Genomic DNA, 19146 nt, shown 5'->3' on the forward strand with positions numbered 1-19146 from the left:
CAAATAAACTAAGTCCTTTGGAAAAAAAAATAAAATTCTCATACGTTGGACAAGCTTTGGAATGGTTACAAGTCCAAAAGCTGTTGTTCTGATTCAATTTGTTACATGGCCTAGGCATATCATAAAAGAAGATCCTTACTGGAATGTTTTTATCTTCCTGATCATTTAATTTAGCTCCTTCCAAGGTGGTCATTTGTTTTCTTCACTGTTGCCTTCTTGGTTCTCTACATTTACAGATGAAACCAAGGCTCGTCAGCAGCCTTAAGCAGGGCATCAATGCTAGTTTGAATTTTCCTTGTCTTCTGTTTAATTGAATTTTCATTTGTAGCTCCTCAGCTGTTTCCCCTCCAAGGCCTTTCCCCCTCTCACCCCCCTTTTCTCCACTCATCCATATAGATCACACAAGCATTTCTGGCAAGCACCAGCTGCAGATAAAGTGAGTTCTTGGGCATCTTCTACTTTCAGAAAACGACCAAGGGGCCAAGTAACACCCGTGCTTGTTCTGTGAACCTTGAAGTCTGTTTTTCAGAAAGACCAGTCTCTTTATTAACTCTACTGTTCTCTCTGAAACACGTGTAAGACATGGAGGACTGCAGAGCTACCCATTTGTGAATGCAGAGGACAAAAAGCCATGTGTGGGTTTACAGTCTCTGTTTTGCTGGGTCAGCCTACCCAGCTAGGACTTTGAAATAGCATTAAAAAGCATCACTTCTAGATTTCTCCTCCATGTTCCCCAAAAGCTGCCTTGAGCTCCTGGCAGGCCAGCACTCAAAATGCTGTCTAACCATGACCTCTCTACTTAAGATTCATTTGCCATCAGCATCATCTTTCTTTCAGCTTTGAGTTTGCTTTCTTTGACACAGCCTGTTACAAATTCACTAAGAGGAATCTGAGATGTAACCACTGAAACCTTCCACCTTGAACTGGTATCGCTTCCTCCAACCACTTCCTTCCATTGTGGGGACTGAACAATTCTTGCCTGTGATTGAGGACAGCCTCTCCTGCACTGGAAATCGTCAGTAGGCGAAAAGGAAAGCCTCATCAACTTGTCCGCCAAACTTTGGTAAAAAGGCTAGGAAAGATACAGTTTAGCCCAGAGATTCACTAGTTCATATTTCTACTACAACAGCTGATATTGTTAAGAGCTCTTCTGTGCTGAGAAGCGATTAGGAAAAGCAAGAGGAAACTTCAAACAAAAATTTCAGGCTAATGGAGAAAGTTCTTTAATGCAAAATCTATCTGCAGTTAGGAGTGGTGTACAGTTGTGAAAATCTGGGTGTCTTTAGGCCATTTACGAGTAAACCACACAGAACACCAAAGAACATGTGATGTGGAAGAGTCCTGCATTAGGACAGAGCTGGACAAAACGACCTTTCCATGATCTACTCCATCACTGACTAGTACAATTTCTGCTTGTAATTCATTATTCTGAAGCTGTTTACCATTTTGTCCATGACAAGGGCAAATTCCATCAGTCAATTCTTGAACCTGGAATTCCTGTCTCTTTATCAGAGGAAACCGAGATTCTCATTTGAATATTCACCTTTCTTGCTCTTACACACGGTGCTTGATCCATCACTGAAAAGCTGACATTACCTTTGACAGTGATGCTCTGTCAATCTGACATAGCCTGAGAGACATTCAGGGTATGTTTTGCTGCTAAGGGAAAGACTACAGCACTTCAGTCATTAATAATTAAGCATGACTTTGCTATTGGATATAAGATCTGCTTCTGTTCCTATGTACGTTTGCATTTTTACACTCGTCACACTGCTGTCAGATATATACTGCATGAACTTTGGGCAAATAGTCCACTGTCTTTCCACTTACAGTCAGGACCACTACTGATGGTAACTTATATTAAGGAGGTCTTCTAGGAGAGAATAAATTGGAGATCAGAGGAGGGTTGTTTGTAACTGAAGGTGAATTGAAACAATTTCTGTTGCTTTCCTCTGTGCTTTAGTGTTGGTTATAGAAGGATGTATTTTAAGAAAGGATAAGCACATGGTATCATTTTGTCTTTTAGCTTGCAGAGTTTTGCGTCCTGCTTCTGCAGCCTCATTTAGGAAATTAGTCTTCAAGACTTACCATGAAAAGGGGACTTGTTAGGATCTCTCTTGTTGGCATTCTCTTATTGTCACATCCTACCACACGCATTTAGCACTGTGAATGGGGGGTTGCCTTTTCTCCTGCCAGCCTTTGCCCTTCTTAACAGCTCTGACAGCTCTGATCCACTTATTCTTGGCACTTGCTTTGAGCAAGGTTCACATAAAGGTATCAGTGTCCAGTCCATGCACTGTTGTATCAAGCTGTTGTCAGTCTTCTGGATGGCTGCTTAGGAAACAACTTCATTTTGTTATCCAGAGCCTGAACTTGATCATGATTCCTCGTTTCACTCCTGCTTTTAAAGATCAAGCTCTGCCTCTTTCTGCCTCTTGTCCGCATTTCACTGTCTGCACTAAGTTCTTGTCTTGACTGGTGGTGCCAAACCTCTGCCAGGCTGGCCATTTCTCTCCTGCTTGTTTAGAAGTGACTTTACAAGTCAAAAAAATAAGTATTTGGGGCCTTAATTTCCACTCCCTCAGGGGACAATGCAGGAACTTAATTGAAGCCAGAAAGTCACCGGTGCAGAAGGCAATGGGAGAGGTGGTTTGTTCAAATTGAGAAGTAGGGCTTCAGAAAACACCGTCTGGTGTGTTTTCTTGTTATTTCCTAAGTTACTTAACACATAGCACCTTCTTCTTGGGAAAAAGGCTTATTGTGTAAAAGCTTCTTCTAAGGAAAAGAGGAAACACACTACTTGTGGAGGAAAGGGGGATGGGGCAGGCTCCTTCTGGAGCTTTTGTGATGCTACGACTGTGACAAATACCTTTCACAGGAAGGACTTTCTAGCCTGGTTTACTTAGAGTAAGAGCACAAAAGGTCTCTTACCGAAGCGGTGAACTGGCAAGCCCTTGTAAGGCAAGGGGAGCACTGGGATAGCTCACTGTCTGAATGGGACACTGGGTGAAGATGGTGATTCTGTATGCAGTGGTCTTCCCTTTAAAGGGCAGCAGAGACCTACGCAAACCACCTCAGGTACCGCTGTTAGGCTAACCACAGCAATACCAGGCTTTTAATGCAGGCTTCAAAAATTCGCTCACAGTAAAATGGAATTTGAAAATGTTGTTCACCACTTGTGTAATCAGGATTCTGCAGCATTTTGGCAACCCAGTGGAGGAAAGGTACCTTATAAATTACAAAGACTGTGTCTAAGGTGGAGGGGAAATAAAAGAGAGATGTCTCCAAAGCCCAGGACAACTAAAGCTTGTTACAAAACCAGATAGATCATTTTAGTGTGAAGCAAACTGAGCTTTGCATTAAAAATGTAAATGTGATTGAAAAAGCATAACCAGATTAAATGGATTTGACCTCCACAAGCATAAAAGATGGTCTAAATACACTGATACGCAACAAACAGCTGCACTTTCCTTTTCACTGCCTTGTGGATCACAGGAAAATTATTTAAAACAACACAGAAATTTCAAGTCAGCGAAAGATTTGCATTTCTTTTACAGGAACTAATAGGAGAAAATAAGGCTGGTTTGGAAAAAAAACCCTGACATTTAAATGCCTAAAGGTACAACAAGACTTTTGAAAACTACTTTTCAAAGTCCTTGAGTGTGACTGATTTACCCTCAAAAATTAAGCCCTAACACAGAGAACTAGCTAGGAGTGACTGAATCTTTCAATACAATCTCATTTCCTCAAGCTTCAGTTGAGATGCCTGCTAAGAACACTGCTGCCTTATGGGAGCATTTGATGGACATCTATTTCTGGGGTTTTTTATTTTGTCTTTGGTTTGGGGGTTTTTTTGAGTTATGCTAGACCAAACCGGCACCAGAGTCTCGTTCACTGCACTGCCATACATTAAGCATACAAGCATGACCATACTACCATAGCTAAGCAGGGACAGACAGAGGTGACTTAAAACAACAAAGTCATCACGTTAATCAAACCCCAGCTTAGGATTTCAGAAGGCTGCCTGTGAAATACTGCGTGGAATAAATCCAAGAAAACAACACCTAGAAGCAAAGAAACAAACCAAAGTGGTGTGAAGGGGAATTAAAAAGAGTAACCAAATATTCCCAGCTAAGGGAAAATTCTGGTAATGCTGTGCAACATTGTCCCTCAACTGGTTTCCAAAGAGAGGGGTAGTTCTTTAGTTAAAGCAGAAGTTAGGAACATTGAATAAGGAGACTAATTTGGTTGTTCTTGCATTGAATGATTGAATAACTTTCGGCTAGAGGTCCATGCCTAGACCAGAGTTACCATCTCAGGTAGATCAGGTTGCGCAGGTCCTTAACCTGTTGAATTTTGAAAATCCCCAGGGATGATGATTTTCCCCTTCCCTGGGCCCAGTTCCACTTTTGCATCAACCTCCCCGTGAAGCATTTTTTCCTTATAGTCTATCTAAACTTCCACGAAACGTGTGTCTGTTGCCTCTCGTCCTTTCACTGTGTACCCTAAGAGAGTGTGGCTTCATCTTATCTCTAGCCCTCTTTCGGTGGTGGGAGAGAGCAGTGAGATCTCCCTCAGCTTTCTCTCCTCCAGCTCCCTCAGCCTCCCTTCACTCAACCTGTGCACCAGCCCCAAACACCTTGGCAGCCCCAGTCTACCTGTGGTTTACCCCTTGGTTTAGGAGACCCAAAACTGAATACCACATTTCAGATGCAGCTTTGTGAGTACCATGTAGGGGGGGAATAGGCAAGATGTAGTCCCCAATGATTTCACACAACCTCATTTCTTAAGGTCATTAAATACATATATAAAATGCTACAGTTATACCTGCACTTCCTAAAACCAGGCAGCATTTTTTCTTCTGATACAAGTAACATGGCAAATAACTGTAACTGAAATAAATTTGAGAGCTGGTACCTGAGAGCACCTGAGGCAAAAAGGAAATGAGAGTAGCATGAAAAAGGCCACAATACAAGAATCCTTTTTTTTTCTCCTGATCTCTATTTTCCAAGAGGTGTAAGAAACAGAATGAATATTTGGACAAAGGCTGAGTATACAAAGTGACACTAGAATTGGGTGGCAATCAGCACAAGCAGAGACGATGTGGTCTTCAATAACGCTGAGGTGCACACAAACCTATTTGTGTGCAATAACCCAGTTCTGTTCAAGCCCATTGATGTTGATGTGCACAATACTAGAAAACTCAATTGTTCTGGGGTTTGGGACCTGAGCATGAATGAAACATGAGCTATGTCTAATGGCGGAACTTAACTACATACAGATTAGTAGCCTCTCTAATTTGGCAGCACCACAAGTCCTGTGGCCTCGCTGACAGCAGTACTGAGCAGTTGCTACTGTCTTGAAATCAGCCAGCTGTGGGGCTCAGCGCTTCTGAAAACTGACAGCAGAGAATTAAGCACCAAGCAAGTCTTCCGGAGGATCAAGACAATCATTCTGCTGAACGAGGAGGATTCTCCTGGAGAACAGACGGAGCAGGATGTGTTAGAGAGCTTCAGACAGGCTCTGTGCTGCACGGGTTTGTGCCCAAGTTAATGAGGGAGCCAATAAAAGCGTTATGATCTTGGTTATTTTAAAAATCTTGGTATATTTATCCAGTTACTATGGAATTTAAATACACCACTTTGGCTGGGTTTGTATTATTGTTATGGACATTTTGTAAGAAGTTTTTTCTCTTTTTCTACTGGAAACTCCAAAAATCTATTTCAAAGTCATATGCAAGAATACTTAAAAAAATCAGAATTTAAATTTAATCCTGAGTATCTGTTTATGCTAGAAGGCCTCACCTATTCGTTTGATCACAGATGGGAAAAAATAGTACAATTTGATCTCACTGATCAAAACTAAAAGTACCAGTGTAATGATTCAATTTTCATGCTCTGTCATGTAGGAAAATTTTACAATTTGTCTAGCCAAATATGAATTAAAAATAAACTTATTTCTTGAAAGGATCAGTAAATGGAAGAAGCAGATAAATTAAAAACTAGATAAATAAAGCCTAAATTCTGAATTATTTACAGAACCGTATGTCATTTATGGGCTCTCTCTTGGTATTGCTATCCTCTTCATATGTTTTTTTTTTGTTGCTGTTTTCTTTCGATAATAAGCTATGGTGAAAGACACTGAACAGACACCAATATCACCAAGGAGCATACCAAGATTTTGATTCAGTATCTGGATCCCCCAGTGCCAACAGCAGCTTTCACCTCTCCTGCACATCCCACCTCACTGCAGAGGCACGACCTGGCTAGTCCCAGCAATGCAGCAACACACTTGCAGGGGAGTTCCTATCAAGCACAAGGCTGATGGCAGGACGAGGGTCTTGGGGGCCCTTCCTCTTTTCTAACATGACCCTGATGCCATCAGTCAACGCTGTAGAGATGCCGACCCTCGAGCTGGCATTTGGCAAAGCGCCCTCCTGTTCCTTACCAGGGTTTCCGAGGGCTCAGCGCACGCAAAGAGATGCAGATAATAAAGATAACAAACCAAGGACCATCAGCTCATGTATCTACCATTCAGTTTAGACATCTTAAAGGGACACATCGAGCAGGATCAGGTTTCCTGCCGAAGAACTGGCTGGGCAGCACTGACCAGGCAGCAACCACCTTGAAAGTAACAAGTTGATACAGCACTGTGAGTTTTTTGCTGAGCTGTAAACCAGGAGAATATAAATTTATCATACAGCTAAATTGAGGAAAACAAAGGCATGCTACTAGGAACTTTCTGCTCTATTAAGTAAACATCTTCTCATTCATGTGAAAGAATTTGTCCAATTTGGCTAAATAATTAATGATTAATTGATGATTAAAGATTAATTGGTGATTAATGAACAGTATGATGACATTTTGAGGTGTATGTTCATCACAGCAATTTTCTTTCATCCCAGTGATTTGTGCCAGTGTTACTGATGAAGGCTCTGCAATGCCTGCGGTGGGGGTATGCACATTACAGTGATAAATACCTGCCCATTTTAGAATTTGCAGGCAATGAGATGGCGTCCCTACCTAACCTTGGAGAAGAAGCATCTACCCCATGGGCATCGGCTCACCTTACCAAGCCGCCAACAAGTGACTAATTTCTCATTCTCACATGGGCCACGTGGAAGAGAGCTCTGTTTGGCCAGTGGAAAGAGCTGGTTTAGCTGCAGCAAGCTATAATCACCCCTGCTGAAATACCCTTTTGCACTGCTTATAGAAGTAAAGAGGCTATGAGTAAATAAGAACAGATTCCCAAAATATACTGAATCAAAAACTCAGTTCTGCACTACTTAAGTAGCCAACCTGATTTTGGAACATTTAAAATTCATTATAAGGATGGTATGTCCCTCCTCTGGATGAAGCTAAGCAGAAACCTCCATGCTGTGGAGGGGCATGTGCCCTGCCATGCCAGCCACAGAGGAGCACAAGAGAGGATGACGAATTCACATCGCGATCTCAAATTAGAGCATGCAGATCCACATTGTGGTGCCCTGGGAGTGATTTGAAAAATCTCACCATGAACTTTGGAGACACCCAGAGCTGGCCTGCACCAGTTCTACACAAAATTCCTCCAGAAATACAGACGTGGTACTATTTCACTGAGAGCCATCAAAATGAGATAACTCCACCATCTTTGCGGTAAAGGCAGGAGCCAGATTAGAGCAAGGCCCACGCTACCGAGGCAGGTAGTAAAGTAAAGAACAGGGCTGTAATCAATAAGGAGCACTGGCAGTGAGGAAACATCACTACATCATTGCCAGCTACCGCATACCACAGGTCCAGAAATCTAGCAATGAAACCTCTCATTTGTTATCTAGATTATTCTGCTTAACATTTATTTTGTGCACTCAGCCTTTCCTATAGGCTTTTGCTTAATGCTTTAAAATTGGAGCCACCAACTCCAATCAGCTCTAACAGGGAGAGGATAAATCACCAAATTCTGCTAGGAGGTAGTACACATGTTTATCATTTAAGCAATGTTTTCCTCAATACAGGCCCATTCTTATCTCATCCCCTTCTGTAACGGTTCCCAGCTGACGCAGAAATGCTCCAAGTCTTGTATCAGACCATTATGGTGTGTACAAGTTGCTGTTGATGATGCTCTTGTAGACAAGACCATTTAATACAAGTCTGAAGTTGCTGGAGAGCCTCAAAGCATGTTGAGTCACTGCTCTGCCTTTCAGACTGTTTTTGAGCACTGGGGGGTTGTGTTTCAGAGGAGGGACATGCACAGAAAATAATGAAATGTCCATTCCCAGCCTCCCTGCCAAGGTGCTAACACTGGGGTGATGAATTCTCTGAATGGGATATTTCTGGAGTAGGGCGTTCTTCTGGACCAGTAAAAGCCTGCTAAGCCCCTCTCCGCTCACTAAAGCAGCTCCTGGAGACACCCCTCATGGCCTCCCGATGTGAAACATTCCTACGCGAAGTAGCCCGCCACGTGCCAAAGACAAGAAAATCCTTTTCCTCGTTATTAAACCATGTATTTCCCACCAGCATTGGGTCCTGCTTCTGCCGAAACCTGCTCCCAGTATTCCCTGGACACCACAATCCTAAATAGAGTCGGCCAACACCTTTAGTCGGCTTTCTCAGAGAACGGCGACTATCACCTCAAGGCACTTACTAGGATCAGCGTCTCCCAACCTTTCCCCAGCAGCAACTCCTGCAACATTAACCAGCAGAATTTCTGTTGAAAGACTGCACAAGTTATCCTGTATCAAAAAGAATGTATGATAAATTGTCTTTGGCTCCCGAGGACACAGAATCCCACAGGATGGCCCGATGGGGGAGAGGAGGGTTACTAATAGCCATGCCCCAAACTTGTTAAGTCGTGGGAGGACCCCATGTTACCCACACTTCATTCCTCTCTCTCAAGCCGGTGTACTTCAGCTCCTTTGTTTTAAGCTTTCAGGTTTAATACTTGGATGAAAGGTCTGCTGATAAACCAATATAATTTTTTGTGACCATGCAGAGCAGAACATGCCCAAGAATAAAGAAAAACAAAGCAATTTCAGCCGTGCCAACCCTTCTCTTTCTATGTCAAAGCTATTATTGATTAGCAATTTGAAAATGGGCGAGATGACAGCTTACTACACAGTTTCCTGGGCTCCTGAGAGTGCGCTCCTCAGTTCTTTCTCAATTAACTTGAAAGCTGGGGAGGGTAAGCAGTTTTACTGGTAAGCTAAGAAATGCCTCCATCAAGAGTTTTATTCTATTATCACAATAAGCACACAATGATTGAGCTTTGGATTAAAAGACTTTTTTCTCCCTTTTGCTCAGCACTATAAAACCATAGTTCCTTTGCTTTGTGTTATCCAGTAGCATTTTTCAGCCTTTTGCATCTTCTGATATTAGGCAGAATCCTAACAGCATCTTATAATCAGGACTGTGATTCTCCAACCTCCCTAATCTGCCATTTGCATGAATGCTCTTAAAAATAAAATGAGAATGATTCAATTAACAATTTAGGGGGATTTTTACATTAGGCAGAGTTATTTCTTCAGCATTAGGAAAATTGTGGCAACAATAACTAGTATTTCCCTCTAAGAATGAAACAAAAGAATTTTTGAGACATGGCCTTAGGTTTAATGTGCCAATGCTTTTTAAAATGTGATTTCCAGACCTTTTTGTTTCCTGGTTTTGTTTTGTGAATGAAATTTGACCATTTGCAGTAGCCCATCAAGTGCCATGCAAACATTTGAAATCCATCAGATCTCATAAAACTGAAAAAAAAAAATCTCTTGAGGTCAAAGAGAGGATTTGGGGTCTGTAGCATTCAAATTGATTAGAAATAAGTGAGGTTGCTGGTTTCAATCTTGCTAATGAAAAAAAAAAGTAATCAGGCTTCAAAAATAACCAAGCAATTGAGATGTATTTGGTTTCCTTGTCTTCATTTGGGCTGTTTTTTATTTTGCTCCCAATTCTTGAGTCCTTAGGCTAGAATAAGGACATTTATTTTTTAACTTTCTCTGAAGTGAGGAGAGCTGGAAGTTTTCTTTCAAAACAAAACCAAGAACTAAGCAAAGAACCCCCGAAAACAGAGCTTGCCCAGTCATCATGTGAGTCCAAGCTCCACAGAAGCAATTTCAGGCTCTACAGAAAACCACAAATCTCAGGAGATTTGCAATTGCACCAGGAAGAGTGACAAGACTCTTAAATACTCTGGCCACCTGAATTTGAGAAGGTTTTGCCAATTGTCTTCTGCCAGAGCTCCTCTTCACGCTCTCATAATGAATTAAGGACCAAAATCTTGTCTTCAGTCCATGGTTTAACCATGGACTTCAGAGTATAGAGGATAGGTCCTTCTGTGCACTGTGAAAGCTGCTGGCACGTAAGAAAAGCTTTTTACCACCCTCACAGCTTGAGCAGGAGGTGAATGAACTCAGAAGTTTGCAAAATCGAGCTCTTAGACACTGCACTTGCAACAGGCTTCCTGGCTGCAAATCCACCAGCTTCAACACTCATTTGTGATTTTGTATCCTACAAATCCAGGAGAAACCAGGGGAGCTTGAGACTTGCAGAGGTAGACTGCAACTCTGTAAAGCAGCTGAAGAAAACTAGCTCTACCACAGGTAGCCAATTATGGGTCTGTAAGACTGCATGGCTCTTATTCTCCAGGTGACCAGCAATCTGCTCCTGCCTTGGCCAGCAGGGAAGCTTTTCTTCATTTCACTCTTTCTCTTGACCAGACCAAGCGGAAGATCCCACAAAGTGCCTCTACCTCCACTATTTGTCTCTTTTTCATTCCTCCCCCATTTTGATCATCTTCCCCGTATTCCCCAGGTAAGCATACTGGAGAACTCACATCAGATACGAAGTTGTATCCCAGACAGATGGGAAAAGACAGACTGAAGAGGAAAACCACAACCTTTTTTCATTGGTCATGACTCAATCTAATGTCTCTCAAAACTTCTGGGTTAGCCAAGTCATAAAACAAAACAGATCCCTCGTTACATTTGTGCAGCAGATTTGTCTCTTTTTTCAGAGCTCATTAAAAGAACCGCTTTCATCTCACGAGATTGCTAAAACATTTCCAACAGGATGAGATGTGTCATGTCAGAATATGACAGGCAAATTTCTTTTAAGGTTTTAAAACTAGGTTGAAAGAGGAGAAGCTATGCCGTTCACTGTTGTCACTGAAAGATATTTTTACTTTTATGAGTCCCTAAAACAAGAAACAAATTAAGAACTGTCAAGGAAATAGAAAAAACCCAAACCAAAAACGTATTCCGTCTTGCCTCTAATATTGTTACTGCTTTTCTCTGAAATCTCTCTCAGTCTAATAACAAGAACCTTAAGTATAAAGGAACAAACTACGGTTGTTAATGTTTTGGCTTATAAGCACAATTAATAATCCAAAAGGAAGGAAATAAGTGCTGAAAACATGATTACCCTTTGCAACTACAATCCAAAATGAACAGTTTCCTCTGTTCCCAGCTCTTATTCCTGCCTGGTTCAGAGGCAATCTCCCTGCACTGTGCCACTGCAGGGCATGGAAACATGGCACCCACAGCATCCAGGGATGCAAGAAAGCATCTGGGAAGGAGGTGGGGAAAAAAGCTGCAGTGCAGGGAAAGACCCCTCCTGCAGCAGACACCACTGGGATGATCTCTCATGCCCTGGCAGGAGACTCTGCCTTCCTCAAGGCAAGGCAAAGCACTGATGAGCGGCCATCCCCGCACCCCAGAACTGCCACAGCAGGCAGTTTAAGACCAGATACAGGTTTTGCTGCAACAGCCCTACCAGAGGTGCCTCTCTGCTGGGGGCTGAAGAGCAACAGTATGCCATATGAACTGTGCCAAATCCACACCCAGGGCAGAGTGCACTGGAGCAGGTCTGGGGAGAATGACACAACTTCGTCAGAAAGGCTGAGGCTCTTTCCCGTGCTTATAGAAACACAGTTCAAATACTGCCCAGGCGCAGCCTGTCGCTGCCCTACTTTGGGCCTTAAGTCACAGAAATCCTGGAAAACAGAGCAGGAGACAAGGAGAAGCATAGCTCTGTCTGACCTGATGCTCTAGTGAGGTTCGTGCCTCTGGGCTGCCAGCTCACACCGTGATCAAACAGTTCCCAGACGGAAGCAAGGCAAGCGGGGCCACCCCCCTGCTTGTCCGCAGACGAGCGGGGTCTCGCCGCAGAGCAGAAAAGCTGTGCTGAGGAGTGGGACAGACCACGAAGACGCAGTTTGCAGTCCTCTCCCCAGGAACATGCCGCAGAGGCAAAGCCCCCGTGGGGTGACATATTCCCAGGGAAGGGGCTGCAAGTGTGAAATCACTACAGGTTTGAGACGCAGACATGCAGCAAAGAGCACTCACGTGGGTGTTCACAACACATCATTTTGTTTCAATGGCATTTACCATCAAATTGCTGAGAGGGGCTGTAAAACCAGTGGGCGGGGACTGCTTCTCACTCTTAAGAAGTTCATTAGATTATAAGTAATTCAGTTACACAGAGAGCAAGTAGAGCCTGGGGCTGTTTTGAGGGGCTTTTTGAGAAAGGTCAAAACAATATATCAGACGGCTATTGGGACTGATGGCTGTTGGGGAGAAGATAGTAGATATTTAAACATAAGTACTGTAGGCTAGTGTATTTTTCTCCTGATTGCATATTCCCATCCTTGTCATACATAACATAAAAACATTTTGCAAGAAATGGCACCACACAGAAGCCTATCAAGTGAGGTACTGCCAGAGTTGCTGGCAAAGAGAGACACGGCTGTTTTGGAGGACAAGCAGGGCTGGAAGCTCCGGCATCTTGTGAGAGGGAGCTGGACCCAGCTCTCTGCTCCCAGCTCAGCAGGGGATGGAAGCTGCTGCTTCTGCAGAGGCAAAATCCAAAACCAAACCCCCAAATCCAAGATTTTTTCCTGTGGAAAGGTGAAGCCATGTCTCCTCCTGCATGCCACAGCCATCACTAACCCCTCATTTGGGAAGGTGAAGCATTGCCCTGGCTCACCATCCAGAATGGCTGCTGAGTAGGTGGCAGGGCCTTGTTTTTGAAGCCACACCAGCTAACTCAGCCTCCCTACGCCTGCAATTAAACACTGAATTCCCCAGAAGCTTCATGCTGGTGGCAGTGGATGGTTTCCCCACCTGAGCAGTCCATCCCTGCTCACTGCTGGACCATTGCATGTATTTAAGTATTCTGCTGAGCAGTAACAAACGGAGATATGCTTGGTGTCTTCCTAGGCTGGGGCTTTTGATGAACAAACACATTCACTGGAGTTACAAGTCCCCACAAAAATATCCTAGAATAACAGCAGTCCCAATTCCATGCTACAGTCCAGGTATTCCAGAAAGGAAGATCGTATATTCCAAATTCTGCATGTGCTTAACATTTATTTCAACATATAAGATCTAAAAAATGTTGACATCCACTGCAGTCCTACATCAAAGCAAACTTGCTGAGATGGGGTAGTGGGAGTGGAAGATGAATTTCTCTCGTCCGGTAACTCTCACCGTCTGGCTTGGATCTTCAAAGGAGGCCCCAGATTTGCCTGGTTAAAGCTGGTTTTTAGTTTAAGCTGAGTGAAAATAGAATCTGGTCAAAGCCTGATTCTGAACACTGGCACACTCAGGAGTCTCATTGGCTTTACATGGCCTTTTGGGACTGTTCCCCTGACCAGCTTGGCCCTGACCCTGCATTTTGAGGCACGGGTGAAAGTATCTGGACTGGTTGGGAAAAAATAACAAGCAATCCTCATCAGCCAAGGTGGGTGTACTCATAGCGCAAGGGTTAAGGGTGTCAAAATGACCTTGGGTGCTAAGAACAGTGCCATTCCTAGCCTGTGCTGCCAGTGTTTGGGATGTACACACTAGCTTCCAGTTCCACCTCTGTGCCATTCACCAATACCTCTTTCTTTGCTGGATGCTCACCAGCTGAAAGGTATCTCCAAATATTTCACTAAATCATCCTTAATTAATTTTACAAATCCTAATCCTCATCCTGGCTACACTCTCAAATTATTGTAATTTCCACCTGTCACTACTTCTCCCACTACCTAATATTTCAAGGACTAACTGGACAGCGTGTAACCTTTTCTCAGTCCTCTGTAACAATGTCTGCTCTCTGTTCCTTTGTCTTAGCATTTTTTCATCTGTCTACAGATTCCTGCGCTTCTTTTCAAGGCAATATCCAAGTGTGAAGCTGCTTTAGCCATTCATGAGGATGAGATTTATTATCTAGGAGCACACCAATAACACAGTACTAAAAAAATAAAATAGCAGTCTCTTTCATCAAAATCTAATGAACATGCAATTTAATCTTTATTAAGAATTCATTAGGTTCTCAGCAAGCCTGTCTAATGGAGCTTGACCAGGTGAAATGCTAATGCCTACATTATATTTAAATTAATTTTCAGAAATGTTAATTTCCCCGAGTTGTTCCCTGCACATCACTCTCCCCGGTGCCCGTGGCTGCGCAGCTCTCTACAGATGCCTGCTGCCGTGCTCATAGCAACACCGCTGTCCCCACCCCAGCTGCTGCACAGTTCACTGGAGTTGCCACGCTGATGGACGCCACCCAGTCTCCGACACTACGAGCTCTTTCACCATAGCAGCCTTCTCGGCATTTTCCAGTCGGGTACAAAGCTGCAAGCCTAGCATGCGTTACTTTAAGACTGTTTCATGGAAAATATATATATATGCATATATACACACACACGTGTGTGTATATATATATATAAGGGGGTATATTTCAGTCCTCAATGTACTGATCTAGACCAGCAAACAAGTTACCCTGATGCAATTTGCTTCAAAAAAACCAAGAGCTCTGCTCTTCGGCAAACAAGAATCACCATACACTAATTGTGTAAGTCAGCATGGTCACCACCTGCCCTCCCGCCTATGGGCTCTGTGTGTATGCACTGCTGCACTGCTATTGTGGTACCTACAGCCTCTCCCTTCAACCAAAACCCATCGCCCGCCATTCCAGCATGCTTCTGCAGAAGCAATTTCTAGAGATTAAATTATTTATTGTTGTTCATCTGCAGTAACATCTGCCCTCATCCACCTTTTGCACACAAACAAGTGCCAACCCACCCCAGCCCCAAATCAAACTGTTGGTGTGGAAAGCCCCCTTTCAAACCCTGAAAGGGGAAGCTCGGAGCCTTTGCAGAAGTAACGTACACAAATGTCGGTGGGAAAAGCTGTGGAGACCGCCGTGCACGGGAGGCGAGCCTCCTCCTCACAGCAAGACCTGCCCAGCCCCGCAGTGCCTCGGGAAAAGCACTGCCTCGGGCGGGGATGATGGTTTAGGCCCCTGTGAGCCCCCGAGGGCTGGACACAGCGGTCACAGAATGGATACACAAATATCCGGGTCACCCGCTAAGCCACTCCGGCGTGGACAGGAGCTGGGCTGAAGGCCCGGATCTGCCGCCGTGGCGCACGAACACTCACTTACACGCACGCACACGCACATTCCCCACACTCGGGGCGGCTGCAGGAGCGCAGGGCCACAGACGGCCGAGCGACGACGAGCCCCTTCGGCCATTTCCGAGACCGTTCGGCTTCTCCCCGGACGCCTCCGGGCTCTCTCCGAAGGCAGCCGAGCGCGGCGCTCGGCCGCCGCCGGGAGGAGCCGAGCGGTGCCGATGCGCCAGGGTTGCCGGTTCGAGTACCCGCTGGGCGCTGTCCACCACGCGAACCGCCTGAAAGCCGCAGCCGCGCCGCGCCGGGACCTGCCCGCCGGCCGGCACGGCCCCTCTCCCCGCGACGGCCAGCTCGCAAGCCCGAACCCCCGCAAAGCCACCCGCTCCCGCGTCTGAGGAGCGCAACCTGCACCCCAGCCTCTCTGCACCCCGTCCACACCATGCTCTGCTGCCTCTCCCCGTCGCTTAAGCAACCCCCAGTCCCCGGGGGAGGGGGGCTCTCTCCTCGCCACGGATGCCTCTGCCATCACCGGCATCGCAAAACAGCGACGGCTCCGAAATCCAGACCCTGAACCAGCGCCCGGGTTTGTTCCGTGATGGCGCCCGTCTCGAACCAGCCCGTCATGTCAGCTTCGGTGGGAGGCCGGGGTATTTCATTGTATTTTAATTAAAAAGGAAGAAGCGGGGGGGGTGGAACCCCAACCAAACAAAGAATAACCCTGCCACGGGAGTACCTCCACCGCTTCATTAGCCTGCACCTGCTTTCCTGTGGGATGCAATTACTCCAGCCACGGTGTCGCGCTGGAAGAGACGGTGCGGCGGCGTTTTTCACTGATGCTTATTGCACGGTAACATCTAATTAAGCACAGGGAGAGCGTTGTGCGTAGGGGAGCCCCGGCGAGGAGCAGCCCGGGGGCTCTTGGAAGCCACCTCAGGCACCACCGGCAAGACCCAGGGCATTGGATGAAATAGGTGATGGGCGACCAAGCTCGGTTTTCGTCAATTAAAAGGAGAGGCTAAAAATCTCAAGAAAAGGGGTTTTGAGTGGGAGGGAGGCTTGGTTTAAACCCGCAGAGCAGGCGGATAACACCCCGACATTAAGCTTAACTGACAGCGGTTGCGCTTCAAGGGGACATCTTGCCGGCCGGGGCGGGGGGAAGGTGGGCTGCGGGCGGCCGCAGTCGCGGCCGCCCGCAGCCCGCCTTTCCCCCCGCTCCGGCCGGGGCGAGGGCACCGGGCGATACTTCAGCACCACACCGGCCATGAACAGCAGCGGGAACGGCGGGCACGGGGCCTCCCCCCGCTCCCCGGTCGCCGTTTGCCTTCCCGCCCTCGCGGTCCCCTCAGGTAAACATGGCGCCCGCGGCCCTCACTCACCTCAGCTAGCCCCCGCCCAGTTCTCCCGCCCGTTAAACACCGTCTACTCGCCCGCCCCAAGGTTCCTCCGCGGGACTTACTTCATTTGCTTCACGATGGTGCTTTTCCCCGATTCTCCGGCTCCTGTTGGAAGAGAGATGGAGGGGGATAAGCGCGGGGGAGGAGGCGGGTAAGGGGACGCGGGGCAGGGCGGGGGGGGGCGACCGGGCCGCCAGTGGGGCTCTCACCGAGCAGGAGGAGTTTCACGTCTTTGGCGGCGCTGATCCCGTCTTCCTTCAGGTTCTTCTCGATGGCCTTGCTCCTCTCCAGGGCGGCTCTTTCCTCGGCGCTGAGGGTACATCCCATGGCGGCGACGAAAATTTGCCAAAAACAACAACAACAAAAAAATTTAAAAAAAAAAAAAAAAGAAAAAAAGAAAAAAGAGCAGCCCCCGCCGCCGCCTCGGCTGGCTCCCGCGGGCAGAGAGGAGGAGGCAGGGGCAAAGCCAGCCACCGGCGGGCGGGGGGGAGGAATAAAAGAGTTAAAGCAGATGGCCGTGAGCCTCCGGGCAGCGCAGCGCCTCCGCGGCGGGGCTGCCGGCTCCCTCCTGCCCCTCTCCCCGCGCCCGAGCGCTCAGTGCATCCAGCGGGGCTGCTGCGGGCACGGCGAGCTCTTCCCGGCCGGGAGGCGGAGGCGGCGGCGGAGGAGGAGGAGGAGGAGGAGGAGGAAGAGGGCTCGCGGCGGTGGGAGGGTCCTTCCCTCTCCCGAGCTCCCGGCTGTCGCGCTCTCCCCTCCTTGGCGGGCGGCGGGTCTCTAGCGGGCGGCGGGGCGCGCTGGCAGCGCTCGGCGGAGCCCAGCGGAGGCGCGGGAGCGGCGGCGGCGGCGAGAGGGAGGGGGCGCGCCGGGGCTCCGCGCTCCCGCCGGCCTCGCCCGCTCCCGTGACGCGCGCGGCTCGCGCATGCTCGCGGCCGTCCCGCCGCGGCCCCGGCGCCCGGCCCCGCTGCCGGCGGGCGGGCCTCGCTGCCGCCGCGGGGCCCCGGCGAGGCCGCGCCTGGGCCCGCCGCACCTCCCGCCCCCCGCGGCAGTCCTGAGCGGGGGCGCCGCGGCGGGGTCAGGCCCGGGCTGCGCGCCCTCCCGGCCGTCCGGCGCGGAGAGGGGCCGCGGCCCGGGTGCTCGCGCCCCGGCTCAGCGGGAGGCCGTGCCCCCGGCTCCCGCGCCTTCCCCTGGGCCGCTGCCGCCGCCCGGGCGGGAGACCGGTGACCCGAGCTCCTGCCTACTCCTGCCCGGTCGCCCAGCGGTGCAGGGCCGAGCAGCTCGGCGCTGGGCGACGTGCGGCTGGGGCAGCGTGTTTGTGTGGGCGTTGGGCTCCCCCGAGCCCCGGGGCTGCCGCACCCCGGCCCCACGCGGCGCGGGGCTCCCCGCATGCCGCGTGGGCCCTGCGTGGCTCCCGCGCGCGGCGCAGCCACCCGCGAGGAGCCCCGCCCGAGCTCCTCACCGTTACATCGCTTTGGCCAGCGCTCGCGGCGCGCGGCGCTTTCGTGCTTGGTGTCCGTGGCCCAGCTGCGGTGCCATTTTGGACTCTCTTTTCCGTTAACAGGGGTTTGGGGTTGTTTTTGGTGTGTTGCAGGGTAATCGCAGATCTCTTCTCGCCAGGTGACCTGCCTTCTTGTCGCAACCATTCCGCAACATCTAACAATTATTTAGGAATTCCAGCGAGTTAAAATCCTGTGATTTTCCTGGCAGGTTTTGCCATTTCACGAGGTTGGAAATAGAGGAGAAAACAAATGTCAATGGGGAAAATAAAATAAGTAGGACTTTGTTTAAAATGCCTTCCTACTGGCCTAGACAAGTCACGATACATTCATCTTTAATCCATAACATTGATTGATACGTGACAGTCTGACTATAAAAAGATCTAGAGAGGAAAGAATGAAGTGTTGAGCGCAGCAAGCTAAAATGCATCAAACAAAAATGAGCAAAACCAAGGACGGCTGCCTGACGCGTAGAAAGGACACCCACCACTTCAATAAACAAGGAGTCTGCAAAGGAAGGTCTGGTTGTTAGGAAGTATGAAATGTGAAATGGCGAGGCAGCTGATTTTGTCTCTAAACCCCACTTTGCCTCCCTGCCAAAAGAGAAAATGGCTGCAGGAGGCTTGGCAGGAACAGCCCCGTCTCGTGGGAAGGAAATGCGGGGCCCGGGCTGCGCCGGGGCTGCCCCGCAGGGGCTCGGGGAAGGTACGGGGCTGCCGTTTCTGGTGCTGGCCGTGGGAGACCGTACACCCACGCTGTGTGGGTTTTCCACTTCAGGCCTCTGTTCGCCGCCTCCGCTGGGATCTTCTGACCTGCTGGCCCGAGCTGTGCGGTTCAGAGGTAGAAGTACGGTTTCTAATAGGACCTCTGGCATTTTAAGCACAACTTCCCTGGC

At 48.0% G+C, this 19146-nt stretch overlaps 1 protein-coding gene across 2 annotated transcripts in view; it reads right to left on the minus strand.

The window, feature by feature from the left end:
- The window catches only part of GNAO1 (G protein subunit alpha o1), a 146330-nt gene extending 128840 nt beyond the window's left edge, over nt 1–17490 (minus strand). For both annotated transcript variants that reach the window (XM_082005835.1, XM_082005834.1), the window contains exons 1-2: nt 16968–17490; nt 16821–16863 (exon numbers count right to left, since the gene is read on the minus strand). In XM_082005835.1, the coding sequence (XP_081861961.1) occupies nt 16821–16863; nt 16968–17085 (161 nt within the window). In that variant the 5' untranslated portion in view covers nt 17086–17490. The remainder of the gene's footprint in view (nt 1–16820; nt 16864–16967) is intronic.
- Nucleotides 17491–19146: the final 1656 nt, after the last annotated feature.

The sequence above is a fragment of the Phaethon aethereus genome (assembly GCF_964289735.1).
Source record: "Phaethon aethereus genome assembly, chromosome: 13".
In the NCBI taxonomy this organism is placed as follows: Eukaryota; Metazoa; Chordata; class Aves; order Phaethontiformes; family Phaethontidae; genus Phaethon; species Phaethon aethereus.